General features: G+C 46.6%; 1 protein-coding gene across 1 annotated transcript in view; it reads left to right on the top strand.

Moving 5' to 3' along the window:
* The window catches only part of LOC134966871 (guanylate cyclase activator 2B-like), a 51,553-nt gene extending 33,576 nt beyond the window's left edge, over positions 1 to 17,977 (top strand). The window contains exons 2-3 of the mRNA XM_063943911.1: positions 10,038 to 10,212; positions 17,282 to 17,977. Of these exons, the coding sequence (XP_063799981.1) occupies positions 10,038 to 10,212; positions 17,282 to 17,349 (243 nt within the window). The 3' untranslated portion in view covers positions 17,350 to 17,977. The remainder of the gene's footprint in view (positions 1 to 10,037; positions 10,213 to 17,281) is intronic.
* Positions 17,978 to 18,280: the final 303 nt, after the last annotated feature.

Genomic DNA, 18,280 nt, shown 5'->3' with positions numbered 1-18,280 from the left:
ACAGGAGGGGGGGTGTTTGGGTAGGACAGAAAAGAGGGCGGATATTTGGGGAGAATATAATAGAGATGGGGGGTATTTGGGTAGGACAGAATAGAGGGAGGGTATTTGGGGGAATATAATAGATGAGGGGAGTATTTAGGTAGTACGGAATAGAGGGAGGATATTTTGGGCGAATATAATAGAGGAAGGGGGTATTTGGGTAGGACAGACAGAGGGAGTATTTTTTGGGGGAATATAATAGAGGAGGGTCTATTTGGGTAGGACAGAATTGAGGGAGGATATTTGGGGGGAATATAATAGAGGAGGGGGGTATTTGGGTAGTACAGAATAGAGGGAGGATATTTGGGGGGAATATAATAGAGAGGGGGGGGTGTTTGGGTAGGACAGAATAGAGGGAGGATATTTGGGCGGTATATAATAGAGGAGGGGGGTATTTGGGTAGTACAGAATAGAGGGAGGATATTTGGGGAGAATATAATAGAGGAGGGGGGGTGTTTGGGTAGGACAGAATAGAGGGCGGATATTTGGGTAGAATATAATAGAGATGGGGGGTATTTGGGTAGGACAGAATAGAGGGAGGGTATTTGGGGGAATATAATAGAGGAGGGGGGTATTTAGGTAGTACGGCATAGAGGGAGGATATTTTGGGCGAATATAATAGAGGAAGGGGGTATTTGGGTAGGACAGACAGAGGGAGTATTTTTGGGGGGAATATAATAGAGGAGGGTCTATTTGGGTAGGACAGAATTGAGGGAGGATATTTGGGGGGAATATAATAGAGGAGGGGGGTATTTGGGTAGGACAGAATAGAGGAAGGGTATTTGGGGGGAATATAATAGAGGAGGGGGGTATTTAGGTAGTACAGAATAGAGGGAGGATATTTGGTAGGAATATAATAGAGGAAGGGGGGTGTTTGGGTAGGACAGAATAGAGGGAGGATATTGGGGAGAATATAGTAGAGGAGGGGGGTATTTGGGTAGGACAGAAAAGAGGGAGGATATATGGGGGGAATATAATAGATGAGGGGGTATTTGGGTAGTACAGAATAGAGTGAGGATATTTGGGGGGAATATAATAGAGGGGGGGGGGTGTTTGGGTAGGACAGAATAGAGGGAGGATATTTGGGGAGAATATAATAGAGGAGGGGGATATTTGGGTAGGACAGAATAGAGGGAGGGTATTTGGGGGGAATATAATAAAGGAGGGGGTATTTAGGTGGTACGGAATAGAGGGAGGATATTTTAGGTGAATATATTAGAGGAGGGGGGTATTTGGGTAGGACAGACAGAGGGAGGATATTTGGCGGGTATATAATAGAGGAGGGGGTATTTGGGTAGGACAGAATAGAGGGAGGGTATTTGGGGGGAATATAATAGAGGAGGAGGGTGGGTGTTTGGGTAGGACAGAATAGAGGGAGGATATTTGGGGAGAATATAATAGAGGAGGGGGGTATTTGGGTAGGACAGACCAGAGGGAGGATATTTTGGGGGAATATAATAGAGGGGGGTTATTTGGGTAGGACAGAATAGAGGGAGGGTATTTGGGGGGAATATAATAGAGGAGGGGGGTATTTGGGTAGGACAGAATAGAGGGAGGATATTTGGGGGGAATATAATAGAGGAGGGGGGTATTTAGGTAGGACAGAATAGAGGGAGGATATTTGGGGATAATATAATAGAGGAGAGGGGTATTTGGGTAGGACAGAATAGAGGGAGGATATTTGGGGAGAATATAATAGAGGAGGGAGTTAGTTAGGTAGGACAGAATAGAGGGAGGTTATATGGGGGGAATGTAATAGTGGAGAGGTTTATTTGGGTAGGACAGAATAGAGGGAGGCTATTTGGGGGGAATGTAATAGAGGAGGGGGGTATTTAGGTAGGACAGAATAGAGGGAGGATATTTCGGGAGAATATAATAGAGGAGGGGGGAGGGGTATTTAGGTAGGACAGAATAGAGGGAGGGTATTTGGGGAGAATATAATAAAGGAGGGGGTTATTTAGGTAGGACAGAATAGATGGAGGTTATTTGGGGAGAATATAATAGAGATGGGGGGGGGGGTATTTAGGTAAGACAGAATAGAGGGAGGATATTTGGGGAGAATATAACAGAGGAGGGGGTATTTGGGTGGGACAGAATAGAGGGAGGATATTTGGGGGGAATATAATAGAGGAGGGGGGGTATTTGGGTAGGACAGAATAGAGGGAGGATATTTGGGGGGTATATAATAGAGGTGGTTTTTTTTTTGGGTAGTACAGAATAGAGGGAGGATATTTGGGGAGAATATAATAGAGGAGGGGGGTGTTTGGGTAGGACAGAATAGAGGGAGGATAATTGGGGGGTATATATAATAGAGGAGGGGGGTATTTGGGTAGTACAGAATAGAGGGAGGATATTTGGGGAGAATATAATAGAGGAGGGGGGGTATTTGGGTAGGACAGAATAGAGGGAGGATATTTGGGGAGAATATAATAGAGGAGGGGGTATTTGGGTAGGACAGAATAGAGGGAGGGTATTTGGGGGTATATAATAGAGGAGGGGGGTATTTAGGTAGTACGGAATAGAGGAAAGGAAATTTTTGGCGAATATAATAGAGGAAGGGGGTATTTGGGTAGGACAGACAGAGGGAGTATTTTTTGGGGGAATATAATAGAGGAGGGTCTATTTGGGTAGGACAGAATAGAGGGATGGTATTTGGGGGGAATATAATAGAGGAGGAGGGTGGGTGTTTGGGTAGGACAGAATAGAGTGAGGATATTTGGGGAGAATATAATAGAGGAGGGGGTATTTGGGTAGGACAGAATAGAGGAAGGGTATTTGGGGGGAATATAATAGAGGAGGGGGGTATTTAGGTAGGACAGAATAGATGGAGGTTATTTGGGGAGAATATAATAGAGATGGGGGGGTATTTAGGTAGTACAGAATAGAGGGAGGATATTTGGGGGGAATATAATAGAGGAGGGGGGGTGTTTGGGTAGCACAGAATAGAGGGAGGATATTTGGGGGGAATATAATAGAGGAGGGGGGGTGTTTGGGTAGAACAGAATAGAGGAAGGATATATGGGGGGAATATAATAGAGGAGGGGGGTATTTGGGTAGTACAGAATAGAGGGAGGATATTTGGGGGGAATATAATAGAGGGGGGGGGGTTGTTTGGGTAGGACAGAATAGAGGGAGGATATTTGGGGAGAATATAATAGAGGAGGGGGTTATTTGGGTAGGACAGAATAGAGGGAGGGTATTTGGGGGGAATATAATAGAGGAGGGGGTATTTAGGTAGTACGGAATAGAGGGAGGATATTTTGGGCGAATATATTAGAGGAGGGGCGTATTTGGGAAGCACAGACAGAGGGAGGATATTTGGGGGGTATATAATAGAGGAGGGGGTATTTGGGTTGGACAGAATAGAGGGAGAGTATTTGGGGGGAATATAATAGAGGAGGAGGGTGGGTGTTTGGGTAGGACAGAATAGAGGGAGGATATTTGGGGAGAATATAATAGAGGAGGGGGTATTTGGGTAGGACAGACCAGAGGGAGGATATTTGGGGAAAATATAATAGAGGAGGGGGGTATTTGGGTATGACAGAATAGAGGGAGGATATTTGGGGGGAATATAATAGAGGAGGGGGGTATTTAGGTAGGACAGAATAGAGGGAGGATATTTTGGGGGAAATATAATAGAGGAAAGGGGTATTTGGGTATGACAGAATAGAGGGAGGATATTTGGGGAGAATATAATAGAGGAGGGAGGTAGTTGGGTAGGACAGAATAGAGGGAGGATATATGGGGGGAATGTAATAGTGGATAGGGGTATTTGGGTAGGACAGAATAGAGGGAGGCTATTTGGGGGGAATGTAATAGAGGAGGGGGGTATTTAGGTAGGACGGAATAGAGGGAGGATATTTGGGGAGAATATAATAGAGGAGGCGGGGGGGGTATTTAGGTAGGACAGAACAGAGGGACAATATTGGGGGGAATATAATAGAGGAGAGGGGTATTTGGGTAGGACAGAATAGAGGGAGGATATTTGGGGGGAATATAATAGAGGAGGGGGGTATTTGGGTAGGACAGAATAGAGGGAGGATATTTGGGGGGAATATAATAGAGGAGGGTGGTATTTGTGTAGGACAGAATAGAAGGTGGTATTTGGGGGAATATAGTAGAGTATGGGGGTATTTAGGTAGGACAGAATAGAGGGAGGGTATTTGGGCGGAATATAATAGAGGAGGGGGGTATTTCGGTAGGATGGTATAGAGGGAGGATATTTGAGGGGAATATATTAGAGGATGGGGGTATTTAGGTAGTACAGAATAGATGGATAGTATTTGGGGGGAATATAATAGAGCAGGGGGGGTTTAGGTAGTACAGAATAGATGGAGGGTATTTGGGGGGAATATAATAGAGGGTGGGGGGGGGGGTGTTTAGGTAGGACAGAATAGAGGGAGGATATTTGGGGAGAATATAATAGAGGAGAGGGGTACTTGGGTAGGACAGAACAGAGGGAGGATATTTGGGGAGAATATAATAGAGGAGTTTTTTTTTGTTTTGTTGGTAGGACAGAATAGAGGGAGGATATTTGGGTGGAATATAATAGAGGGGGGGGGGGGTATTTAGGTAGGACAGAATAGAGGGTGGTATTTGGGGGGAATATAGTAGAGGATGGGGCTATTTAGGTAGGACAGAATAGAGGGAGGGTATTTGGGGGGATATAATAGAGGAGGGGGTATTTAGGAAGGACAGAATAGAGGGAGGATATTTGGGAGAATATAATAGAGGAGGGGGTATTTAGGTGGGACAGAATAGAGGGAGGGTATTTGGGGAGAATATAATAGAGGAGGGGGGTATTTGGGTAGGACAGAATAGAGGGAGTATATTTTGGGAGAATATAATAGAGGAGGGGGTATTTGGGTAGGACAGAATAGAGGGTGGTATTTGGGGGGAATATAGTAGAGGATGGGGCTATTTAGGTAGGACAGAATAGAGGGAGGATATTTGGGGAATATAATAGAGGAGGGGCGTATTTAGGTAGGATGGAATAGAGGGAGGATATTTGGGAGAATATAATAGAGGAGAGGGGTATTTAGGTAGGACGGAATAGAGGGAGGATATTTGGGGAGAATATAATAGAGGAGGGGGGTATTTAGGTAGGACGGAATAGAGGGAGGGTATTTGGGGAGAATATAATAGAGGAGGGGGGTATTTGGGAAGGACAGAATAGAGGGAGGATATTTAGGGAGAATATAATAGAGGAGGGGGGTATTTGGGTAGGACAGAATAGAGGGAGGATATTTGGGGAGAATATTATAGAGGAGGGGGGTATTTGGGTAGGACAGAATAGAGGGTGGTATTTGGGGGGAATATAGTAGAGGATGGGGCTATTTAGGTAGGACAGAATAGAGGGAGGGTATTTGGTGGGAATATAATAGAGGAGGGGGGTATTTAGGTAGGACGGAATAGAGGGAGGATATTTGGGAGAATATAATAGAGGAGGGGGTTATTTAGGTAGGACAGAATAGAGGGAGGGTATTTGGGGAGAATATAATAGAGGAGGGGGGTATTTGGGTAGGACAGAATAGAGGGAGGATATTTGGGGGGAATATAATAGAGGAGGGTGGTATTTGTGTAGGACAGAATAGAAGGTGGTATTTGGGGGAATATAGTAGAGTATGGGGGTATTTAGGTAGGACAGAATAGAGGGAGGGTATTTGGGCGGAATATAATAGAGGAGGGGGGTATTTCGGTAGGATAGTATAGAGGGAGGATATTTGGGGGGAATATATTAGAGGATGGGGGTATTTAGGTAGTACAGAATAGATGGATGGTATTTGGGGGGAATATAATAGAGCAGGGGGGTTTAGGTAGTACAGAATAGATGGAGGGTATTTGGGGGGAATATAAGAGAGGGTGGTGGGGGGGGGGGGGTATTTAGGTAGGACAGAATAGAGGGAGGATATTTGAGTAGAATATAATAGAGGAGAGGGGTATTTGGGTAGGACAGAACAGAGGGAGGATATTTGGGGAGAATATAATAGAGGAGGTTTTTTTTGTTTTGTTGGTAGGACAGAATAGAGGGAGGATATTTGGGTGGAATATAATAGAGGAGGGGGGGGGGGTATTTAGGTAGGACAGAATAGAGGGTGGTATTTGGGGGGAATATAGTAGAGGATGGGGCTATTTAGGTAGGACAGAATAGAGGGAGGGTATTTGGGGGGATATAATAGAGGAGGGGGTATTTAGGTAGGACAGAATAGAGGGAGGATATTTGGGAGAATATAATAGAGGAGGGGGTATTTAGGTAGGACAGAATAGAGGGAGGATATTTGGGAGAATATAATAGAGGAGAGGGGTATTTAGGTAGGACGGAATAGAGGGAGGATATTTGGGGAGAATATAATAGAGGAGGGGGGTATTTAGGTAGGACGGAATAGAGGGAGGGTATTTGGGGAGAATATAATAGAGGAGGGGGGTATTTGGGAAGGACAGAATAGAGGGAGGATATTTAGGGAGAATATAATAGAGGAGGGGGGTATTTGGGTAGGACAGAATAGAGGGAGGATATTTGGGGAGATTATTATAGAGGAGGGGGGTATTTGGGTAGGACAGAATAGAGGGTGGTATTTGGGGGGAATATAGTAGAGGATGGGGCTATTTAGGTAGGACAGAATAGAGGGAGGATATTTGGTGGGAATATAATAGAGGAGGGGGGTATTTAGGTAGAACGGAATAGAGGGAGGATATTTGGGAGAATATAATAGAGGAGGGGGTTATTTAGGTAGGACAGAATAGAGGGAGGGTATTTGGGGAGAATATAATAGAGGAGGGGGGTATTTGGGTAGGACAGAATAGAGGGAGGATATTTGGGGGGAATATAATAGAGGAGGGTGGTATTTGTGTAGGACAGAATAGAAGGTGGTATTTGGGGGAATATAGTAGAGTATGGGGGTATTTAGGTAGGACAGAATAGAGGGAGGGTATTTGGGCGGAATATAATAGAGGAGGGGGGTATTTCGGTAGGATAGTATAGAGGGAGGATATTTGGGGGGAATATATTAGAGGATGGGGGTATTTAGGTAGTACAGAATAGATGGATGGTATTTGGGGGGAATATAATAGAGCAGGGGGGTTTGGGTAGTACAGAATAGATGGAGGGTATTTGGGGGGAATATAATAGAGGGTGGTGGGGGGGGGTATTTAGGTAGGACAGAATAGAGGGAGGATATTTGGGTAGAATATAATAGAGGAGAGGGGTATTTGGGTAGGACAGAACAGAGGGAGGATATTTGGGGAGAATATAATAGAGGAGGTTTTTTTTGTTTTGTTGGTAGGACAGAATAGAGGGAGGATATTTGGGTGGAATATAATAGAGGAGGGGGGGGAGTATTTAGGTAGGACAGAATAGAGGGTGGTATTTGGGGGGAATATAGTAGAGGATGGGGCTATTTAGGTAGGACAGAATAGAGGGAGGGTATTTGGGGGGATATAATAGAGGAGGGGGTATTTAGGTAGGACAGAATAGAGGGAGGATATTTGGGAGAATATAATAGAGGAGGGGGTATTTAGGTAGGACAGAATAGAGGGAGGGTATTTGGGGAGAATATAATAGAGGAGGGGGGTATTTGGGTAGGATAGAATAGAGGGAGTATATTTTGGGAGAATATAATAGAGGAGGGGGTATTTGGGTAGGACAGAATAGAGGGTGGTATTTGGGGGGAATATAGTAGAGGATGGGGCTATTTAGGTAGGACAGAATAGAGGGAGGGTATTTGGTGGGAATATAATAGAGGAGGGGGGTATTTAGGTAGGACGGAATAGTGGTAGGATATTTGGGAGAATATAATAGAGGAGGGGGGTATTTAGGTAGGACAGAATAGAGGGAGGGTATTTGGGGAGAATATAATAGAGGAGGGGGGTATTTGGGAAGGACAGAATAGAGGGAGTGTATTTGGGGGGAGTATAATAGAGGAGGGGGGTATTTAGGTAGGACGGAATAGAGGGAGGATATTTGGGGAATATAATAGAGGAGGGGCGTATTTAGGTAGGATGGAATAGAGGGAGGATATTTGGGAGAATATAATAGAGGAGAGGGGTATTTAGGTAGGACAGAATAGAGGGATGATATTTGGGAGAATATATTAGAGGAGAGGTGTATTTAGGTAGGACGGAATAGAGGAGGGTATTTGGGGAGAATATAATAGAGGAGGGGGGTATTTGGGAAGGACAGAATAGAGGGAAGATATTTGGGGAGAATATAATAGAGGAGGGGGGTATTTGGGTAGGACAGAATAGAGGGAGGATATTTGGGGAGAATATTATAGAGGAGGGGGGTATTTGGGTAGGACAGAATAGAGGGTGGTATTTGGGGGGAATATAGTAGAGGATGGGGCTATTTAGGTAGGACAGAATAGAGGGAGGGTATTTGGTGGGAATATAATAGAGGAGGGGGGTATTTAGGTAGGACGGAATAGAGGGAGGATATTTGGGAGAATATAATAGAGGAGGGGGTTATTTAGGTAGGACAGAATAGAGGGAGGGTATTTGGGGAGAATATAATAGAGGAGGGGGGTATTTGTGTAGGACAGAATAGAGGGAGGATATTTGGGGAATATAATAGAGGAGGGGCGTATTTAGGTAGGATGGAATAAAGGGAGGATATTTGGGAGAATATAATAGAGGAGAAGGGTATTTAGGTATGACAGAATAGAGGGTGGTATTTGGGGGGAATATAGTAGAGGATGGGGCTATTTAAGTAGGACAGAATAGAGGGAGGATATTTGGGGAATATAATAGAGGAGGGGCGTATTTAGGTAGGATGGAATAGAGGGAGGATATTTGGGAGAATATAATAGAGGAGAAGGGTATTTAGGTAGGACAGCATAGAGGGAGGATATTTGGGAGAATATAATAGAGAAGAGGGGTATTTACGTAGGACGGAATAGAGGGAGGATATTTGGGGAGAATATAATAGAGGAGGGGGGGGGGTGTTTGGGTAGGACAGAATAGAGGGAGGATATTTGGGGAGAATATAATAGAGGAGGCGGGTATTTGGGTAGGACGGAATAGAGGGAGGATATTTGGGGAGAATATAATAGAGGAGGGGGTATTTGGGTAGGACAGAATAGAGGAAGGGTATTTGGGGGGAATATAATACAGGAGGGGGTATTTGGGTAGGACAGAATAGAGGGAGGGTATTTGGGGGGAATATAATAGAGGAGGGTGGTATTTCGGTAGGACAGAATAGAGGGAGGGTATTTGGGGGGAATAAAGTAGAGCATAAGGGTATTTGGGTAGGACGGAATAGAGGGAGGATATTTGGGGAGAATATAATAGAGGAGGGGGTATTTGGGTAGTACAGAATAGAGGGAGGGTATTTGGGGGAAATATAATAGAGGAGAAGGGTATTTGGGTAGTACGGAATAGAGGGAGGGTATTAGGGGAGAATAGCTCGGGGGGTGTAAGAGGTGCTTTGGTAGATTACACAGGGGAGCTATGAGGGAATGCTGGAAGGTGTGGAGACTGGAGTAAAGTCTTGCTGTGTGAGGGAGAGTATTCCACAGAGCGGATGTAGCCGGGACAGGGAACTTGGAATGCGTGCGCAGAGCAGAGGGGGAGCTGGGGATATTAGGACAGAAGAGGTGTCAGTGCAGTGCTGCTTATGGCCTGTACGTTAGTAGAAGTATTATATATTGGACTCTGTAATATAGTATGTAGTGACTGACAGCGGAGCAGCAGCACAATGCTCTGCAGGGAAGATCCGCCTCAGCGCTGCTCACACAGCAGATTCAGTTGAGTCTTGTTAGGGGAAGACCAGTGGGGGATATTGCCATAGTGTCAGCATTGGGACACAGAGCAGAAGGGACAGGATAATAATAATAATAATAATAATAATAATTTTATTCATATAGCGCTCTTTCTCCAATAGGACGCGATAACACCGGCGAGTGAGGAATAAGGGCTGTTGTGTATAAAGTACATTGGGGCAGTAGTATAATAGAATACTATGGACAGACATATAACACCCTGACCGCTGCGTTGTTGTTTAGGTTGGGAAGTTCACTTACCTGTTGGAGTCAGTCCGCAAACTGGGGGACTTCATGTCGCGATATGAAAAGGACGAGGCGCTGGATGCTGGACAGATGTGTCATGACCCACAACTGCCGGAGGAGTTCCAGCCGGTGTGCGAGGAAGACGATGCCCACAGCATTCTTATTGAGCTGGGTATGTACTCCAGACCAGAGAAAGGTAAAGTACCCCAGACGGCACTGCTTTCTCTGGAGAATGTGCAGAATACGGGTAATGGTGTATATGGGGAGGGGGAGACGACCTCCCTGTACCTGTCTGACACCGGAACCCCAAACACTATAGAGAATATTATACGCCTTTATTAATGAGTAGTGATTGTACCAATTCTGTTGTTACTGCATTTCCCACCGATCAGGAGATCCTCATTCACCATAAGTCAGACAGCAGCATTCATATTAGCTGCATAGAATTGCACTGCCACTTCCCAATGCTTCCCAGAGACTTCCCTGCACTTCTCTGTGACTTCCCTGTGGCTTCCCTGCACTTCTGTTACTTCCCTGTGGTTTCCCTGGACTTCCCTGTGACTTCCCTGTGGCTTTCCTGTGGCTTTCCTGTGCTTCCCTCTAACTTCCCTGCACAGCCCTGCACCTCCCCACACTTCCTAGTGACCTCCCTGCACTTCTCTGTGACTTCCCTGCACTTTTCTGTTACTTCCCTGTGGTTTCCCTGCACTTCTGTTACTTCCCTGTTGCTTCCCTGTGGTTTCCCTGGTCTTCCCTGCACTTCCTCACGCTTCCCTGTGACTTCCCTGCACTTTTCTGTTACTTCCCTGTGGCTTCCCTGTGGTTTCCCTGGACTTCCCTGTGACTTCCCTGCACTTCCCTGTGGCTTTCCTGTGCTTCCCTCTAACTTCACTCCACGGAGATGGCACTGACCAAAGTAGTGAATGATCTAGTCACTGCTAGATCAAAAGGCCATTACTCACTACTTATTCTTCTAGATCTCTCTGCTGCTTTTGACACTGTTGACCACTCTCTTCTCATACAAACACTAGAGTCCCTAGGTCTTCAGGACACTGCCCTTTCTTGGTTCTCATCCTACCTATCTAATCGCTCTTTCAGTGTTCACTTCTCTGATTCTACCTCCTCTTCTCTACCTCTATCAGTTGGAGTACCGCAAGGCTCAGTCTTAGGTCCTCTGCTTTTCTCAATCTATACCTCCTCTCTTGGTAAACTAATCAGCTCCTTCGGATTTCAGTATCATTTGTACGCTGATGATACTCAAATCTACCTATCCTCCCCAGATTTATCACCATCTGTATTGGCTCGTGTCACTGGATGCCTGTCTGCCATTTCATCTTGGATGTCATCTCGCCACCTCAAACTCAACATTTCCAAAACAGAATTAATTATTTTCCCACCAGCTAAGGGTAGTTACCAACCTGATATTGCCATAACTGTTGACAATGCAACTATCCACCCTACCCCACAAGCTCGCTGCCTAGGTGTCATCCTTGACTCTGAACTGTCCTTTGTTCCACACATTCAATCTGTCTCTAAATCATGTTACATGCACCTTAAAAACATATCCAAAATACGCCCTTATCTTACACAAGACACTGCAAAAACTCTGATCCATGCACTCATCATCTCCCGCATTGATTATTGTAATTGTCTCCTTACTGTTCTTCCCAAACATAGGCTATCACCACTTCAATCCATTTTAAATGCAGCTGCGAGGCTAATCTTCTTCGCCAGACGTTCTTCGTCTGCTGATCCGCTCTGTCAGTCCCTCCATTGGTTACCGGTATTCTACCGTGTCAAATCTAAAATACTTTTACTCACATACAAGGCTATTAACCAAACTGCACCATCATACATCACTTCACTCATCTCATAATATCTCCCTACCAGACCTCTCCGCTCTGCACAAGATATGCGTCTCTCATCCAGATGTATTACCCGTTCCCACTCAAAATTACAGGACTTTACCCGGGCTTCACCCACTCTGTGGAATGCCCTCCCACGCACAATAAGACTCTCCACTTGTCTCCAAACCTTTAAACGATCCCTGAAAACTCATCTCTTCAGACAAGCCTACCAAATTCCTGACCCACACACATAACCTTCAATGCTTCCCTATCCAGTTACATTCCCTCTGCACAGTCCCCATAACCTCACATTTTGTCTTCCAACATTGCTGGGTGATCATATCATACAACCCACTAAGAACCTAGCAATCTGGGGAACCATTATGTGACAGGTAGCATCTATCCTTGTGTATCCATGCCTATTTCCCTATAGATTGTAAGCTTGCGAGCAGGGCCTTCCTACCGCTATGTCTGTCTTTGCCCTGTTTTGTTCTATAACTGTTGTTCTAATTGTAAAGCGCAACGGAATATGCTGCGCTATATAAGAAACTGCTAATAAATAAATAATAAAACTTCCCTGCACTTCCCCACACTTCGCAGTGACCTCCCTGCACTTCTCTGTGACTTCCCTGCACTTTTCTGTTACTTCCCTGTGGCTTGCCTGTGGTTTCCCTGCACTTCTGTTACTTCCATGTGGCTTCCCTGTGGTTTCCCTGGTCTTCCCTGCACTTCCTCATGCTTCCCTGTGACTTCCCTGCACTTCCCTGTGGATTTCCTGCGCTTCCCTGGACTTCCTTGCATTTCCCCACACTTCCCAGTGACTTCCCTGCACTTCTCTGTGACTTCCCTGCACTTTTATGTTACTTCCCTGTGGCTTCCCTGGACTTCCCTGTGACTTCCTTGCACTTCCCTGTGGCTTTCCTGTGCTTCCCTGTAACTTCCCTGCACTTCCCCACACTTCCCAGTGACCTCCCTGCACTTCTCTGTGACTTCCCTGCACTTTCTGTTACTTCCCTGTGGCTTCCCTGTAACTTCCCTGCACTTCCCTGTGGCTTTCCTGTGCTTCACTGTAACTTCCCTGCACTGCCCTGCACTTCCCCACGCTTCCCAATGACTTCCCTGCACTTCTCTGTGACTTCCCTGTGGCTTCCCTGCACTTCTGTTACTTCCCTGTGGTTTCCCTGGACTTCCCTGTAACTTCCCTACACTTCCCTGTGGCTTTCCTGTGCTTCCCTGTAACTTCCCTGCGCTGCCCTGCACTTCCCCACACTTCCCTGTGACTTTCCTGCACTTTTCTGTGACTTTCCTGTGGCTTCCCTGTACTTCTGATGCTTCCCTGTCGCTTTCCTGTGCTTCCCTGTAACTTCCCTGTGCTGCTCTGCACTTCCCCACACTTCCCTGCACTTTTCTGTGACTTCCCTGTAACTTCCCTGTGCTTCCCTGTAACTTCACTACGCTGCGTTGCACTTCCCCACACTTCCCAATGACTTCCCTGCACTTCTCTGTGACTTCCTGTGGCTTCCCTGCACTTCTGTTACTTCCCTGTGGTTTCCCTGGACTTCCCTGTAACTTCCCTGCACTTCCCTGTGGCTTTTCTGTGCTTCCCTGTAACTTCCCTGCGCTGCCCTGCACTTCCCCACACTTTCCTGTGACTTCCCTGCACTTTTCTGTGACTTCCCTGTGGCTTCCCTTTACTTCTGTTACTTCCCTGTCGCTTTCCTGTGCTTCCCTGTAACTTCCCTGCACTGCTCTGCACTTCCCCACACTTCCCTGCACTTTCTGTGACTTCCCTGTGACTTCCCTGTAACTTCCCTGTGCTTCCCTGTAACTTCACTATGCTGCACTGCACTTTCCCACGCTTCCCAATGAGTCCCCTGTGCTTCCCTGTAACTTCCCTGCGCTGCCCTGCACTTCCCCATGCTTCCCTGTGGCTTTCCTGTGCTTCCCTGCACTTCCCCACACTTCCCTGTAACTTCCCTAAGGCTTTCCTGCACTTCCCTGTGGCTTTCCTGTGGCTTGCCTGCGCTTCCGTGCGCTTCCCTGAAATTTCCTGTGGCTTCTCTCTGATTCCCTGTGGCTTTACTGCATTTCCTTGTGGCTTCACTGCGCTTCTCTGTGGCTTCCCTATGTTTCCCTGCGCTTCCCTATAGCTTCCCTTTGACTTCCCTTTGACTTCCCTATGACTTCTCTGTGGCTTCCCTGCGCTTCCCTCTGGCTTTACTGCACTTCCCTGCGTCTTCCCTGCGTCTTCCCTGTAACTTCCCTGTAACTTCCCTGTAACTTCCCTATGGCTTCTCTGTGGCTTCTCTGTGGCTTCCCTGTGGTTTCTTTGTGGCTTCCCTGCCCTTCCCAATACATGTCTGGCATGTTTCCTCCAGTCAGGGTCCTATAAGCGATCCTCTGACCCCTGAAGCTCAATCACATGAAACTGAATCCCAAGAACAGGGCAGCATTAAGGAATGCCCCTGTTCAAGCCTTCTTCTCTCGGGGGGCCGGCAAGGATCCGGTACAGGACCTTCTCCCTTGATGAGGGGGGAGGGCAGGGGTGATACTTCCTTACCAAGGCCATCTAATGGCCCCCTCTATGATGGCCCCTTCTATGACAGCTCCCTCTATTACAGCTCCCTCTATAATGGCTCCCTTTATAATGGACCCCTCTATAATGGCCCCCTCTATAATGGCTCCCTCTATAATGGCTCCCTCTATAATGGCTCCCTCTATAATGGCCCCTTCTATAATGGCCCCCTCTCTTATGGCTCCCTCTATGATGGCCCCCTCTATGATGGCCCCTCTATAATGGCTCCCTCTATAATGGCTCCCTCTATTATGGCCCCTCTATGATGGCTCCCTCTATGATGGCCCCCTCTATAATGGCCCTCTATAATGGCCCCCTCTATGATGGCTCCCTCTATAATGGCCCCTCTATAATGGCCCCCTCTATAATGGCCCCCTCTATAATGGCCCCCTCTATAATGTCTCCCTCTATAATGGCCCCCTCTATAATGGCCCCTCTATGATGGCTCCTTCTATAATGGCTCCTCTATGATGGCCCCTCTATGATGGCCCCTCTATAATGGTTCCCTCTATAATGGCCCCTCTATAATGGACCCCTCTCTGATGGCTCTCTCTATGATGGCCCCTCTATAATGGCCCCCTCTATAATGGCTCCCTCTATAATGGCTCCCTCTATAATGGCCCCCTCTATAATGGCCCCCTCTCTGATGGCTCCCTCTATGATGGCCCCCTCTATGATGGCCCCTCTATAATGTTTCCCTCTATAATGGCTCCCTCTATTATGGCCCCTCTATGATGGCTCCCTCTATGATGGCCCCCTCTATAATGGCCCCACTATAATGGCTCCCTCTATAATGGCCCCTCTATAATGCCCCCCTCTATGATAGCTCCCTCTATAATGGCCCCTCTATAATGGCCCCCTCTATGATGGCTCCCTCTATAATGGCCCCCTCTATAATGGCCCCCTCTATAATGTCTCCCTCTATAATGGCCCCCTCTATAATGGCCCCTCTATGATGGCTCCTTCTATAATGGCTCCTCTATGATGGCCCCTCTATAATGGCTCCCTCTATAATGGTTCCCTCTATGATGGCCCCCTCTATAATGGCCCCTCTATAATGGCTCCCTCTATAATGGCCCCTCTATGATGGCCCCCTCTATAATGGCTCCCTCTATAATGGCCCCCTCTATAATGTCTCCCTCTATGATGGCCCCATCTATAATGGCCCCCTCTATGATGGCCCCCTCTATGATGGCCCCCTCTATAATGGACCCCTCTATAATGGCCCCCTCTATGATGGCCCCCTCTATGACAGCTCCCTCTATAATGGCTCCCTCTATAATGGCCCCCTCTATAATGGCTCCCTCTATAATGGCCCCCTCTATAATGGCCCCCTCTCGGATGGCTCTCTCTATGATGGCCCCTCTATAATGGCCCCCTCTATAATGGCTCCCTCTATAATGGCTCCCTTTATAATGGCCCCTCTATGATGGCTCCCTCTATGATGGCTCCCTCTATGATGGCCCCCTCTATAATGGCCCCACTATAATGGCTCCCTCTATGATGGCCCCCTCTATGATGGCTCCCTCTATAATGGCCCCCTCTATAATGGCCCCCTCTATAATGTCTCCCTCTATAATGTCTCCCTCTATAATGTCTCCCTCTATAATTGCTCCCTCTATAATGGCCCCTCTATGATGGCTCCTTCTATAATGGCCCCTCTATAATGGCCCCTCTATGATGGCTCCCTCTATGATGGCCCCCTCTATAATGACCCCTCTATGATGGCTCCTTCTATAATGGCCCCCTCTATGATGGTCCCCTCTATGATGACCCCTCTATAATGGCTCCCTCTATAATGACCCCCTCTATGATGGCTCCCTCTATAATGGCCCCCTCTATAATGGCCCCCTCTATAATGGCCCCTCTATAATGGCTCCCTCTATAATGGCCCCCTCTATAATGGCCCCTCTATGATGGCCCCCTCTATAATGGCCTCCTCTATAATGGCCCCCTCTATAATGGATCCCTCTATAATGGCTCCCTCTATAATTGATGCAATGCCCATATGACTATAAATATAAACTATCTTGGCACCAAAGCCAATGCACAAATGGTACAGCACATCGCCATTTCCAGAAGAATTGACAAGGCAGCTCCTACTTAGTGATGAGAGGCGGGATAGGGACAGTTGATGGCGGTCATGTTGGGGGACAGTGCGGCAAGTTTCTAGCACTTGCCTAATGTCTTCTATATGTTCATGGAAGGGAAATCCAAAACTGCTTTATCATTTGTCATGGGTGGAGATATAAGTCCCTCTTCGTAGGAGAAGGCCCACTAGCCACATTGTGCCAGAACATTAGGGGAAGGTGAAGAGAAGCAGAATATTCACTGGAGAAGACAAAAGGTCTATGACGGGGAGGTCAGTGATGTCAGGTGGTCTGCTCATCCAGGAGAGTTTACCTTGAGCAGTTCAATGAGAAATCTGATGAAGGGCACTTAGCAGACACCAGAGAGAGCCATATGCGTGTACAACCAGGCATTGTGGAGGTTTATATGTGAAGTTAGAGCCTAGATGGAGGCTAGTCCGAAAGACAGAGAAAAAGATGGGTTCCTCAAGAGAAGAAGGATAAATGTTTTAGCCGAGAGCAGAATAAACTGAAGTATGGGTGTGGAGGGTCCGGAGGTTCTCAGTTGAGGTGAGATTTGATATGAATGTTTTCTATCTTGTCCTAGAAGTAACAGACATGATTTTGGACTGTGAAGTCCTTGGTGGGTGGTGTCATTTATAACCGATACGTAATATATTTCATTGTACTCTATAGATGAATATGATCCAATTACTGACATGTAACATAAAATGTCATATTTTCCAACAGTGGAAACAGCAAGTAGATTGGATGAATGTGAAATCTGTGCCAATCCAGCCTGCCCTGGGTGCAGATAATCACCACCCTCACCAAGAGCCACCCTCCCCGAGACGATCTTGCAATCATATACAGTATGTTATCTCGGCTCTCCCCTCTACCATGATGTGCAAAGAATCCTGTCCCAACTCACCCCTCTCATCTGTCCAACCGGACCATCCTACTGACCTCTCCTTGTGGACGATAATTATATTTCATTCAGAAGAAAAAATTCCCTACAGATCTCAGTGACTTTCCTGACTGGATCAGGTCCTACAGCACTCACCTTCCCTGACTCTTTTCATAATGTGTTTGAAGACCCGGAACCTACACCAGCTAGATGAAATCTCCAAAAGTGACTGACCGAAGGGCATAGCCCGTGACCTCTCTTGTCCGATGGTCTCTCTCTAGTACAAGGAACTTTTCTGTAGATTATGGCAGAGCCAGTCTACAAAGAGGCTTCAATTATTCTTGGTATCTAAATTTCCACCTGACTCTCCTGCTGACCGATGTGTAAAGCTCCAACGCTGGTGTAATAATACTAAATACTGTAACATCTAAAGCAACGAATAGCTGCATGCTTGTGGACGGAAGCCAATAGCATGTATCCTTACATCATATTAAAGAAAGCACAAACCTGATTGGCTGCCGCAGACATTTTTCCTTTTTATCTGGTGTATGTATTTGTCTGATTTTGGGGCAGGTTGGTCTCCCATTACTCTCATATATGAGCCCCAGATGCAGAGAGAGGGGATAGGGGAGGAACAGATGGTGACCTAGCCACAGGTAGCCCGGTACATGGCTACGTACTGTCTGGCAATAGTGCCGCACTCACGCCTGGAGCACATGGCTGTGCAATTCTACCGAGTCTCATCATTTGTCTAGAAACTCACTAATATAATAACAATTCCAACCCCTGCATATAGTATGTACAAGGGCACACCGCGAAGATATGTGTTCCACACGCATGTA

The sequence above is a fragment of the Pseudophryne corroboree genome, chromosome 10 (genome assembly GCF_028390025.1).
Source record: "Pseudophryne corroboree isolate aPseCor3 chromosome 10, aPseCor3.hap2, whole genome shotgun sequence".
Taxonomy (NCBI): domain Eukaryota; kingdom Metazoa; phylum Chordata; class Amphibia; order Anura; family Myobatrachidae; genus Pseudophryne; species Pseudophryne corroboree.
The sequence above is the reverse complement of the archived record's forward strand: the minus strand, read 5'-3'. Positions and strand labels throughout refer to the sequence as shown.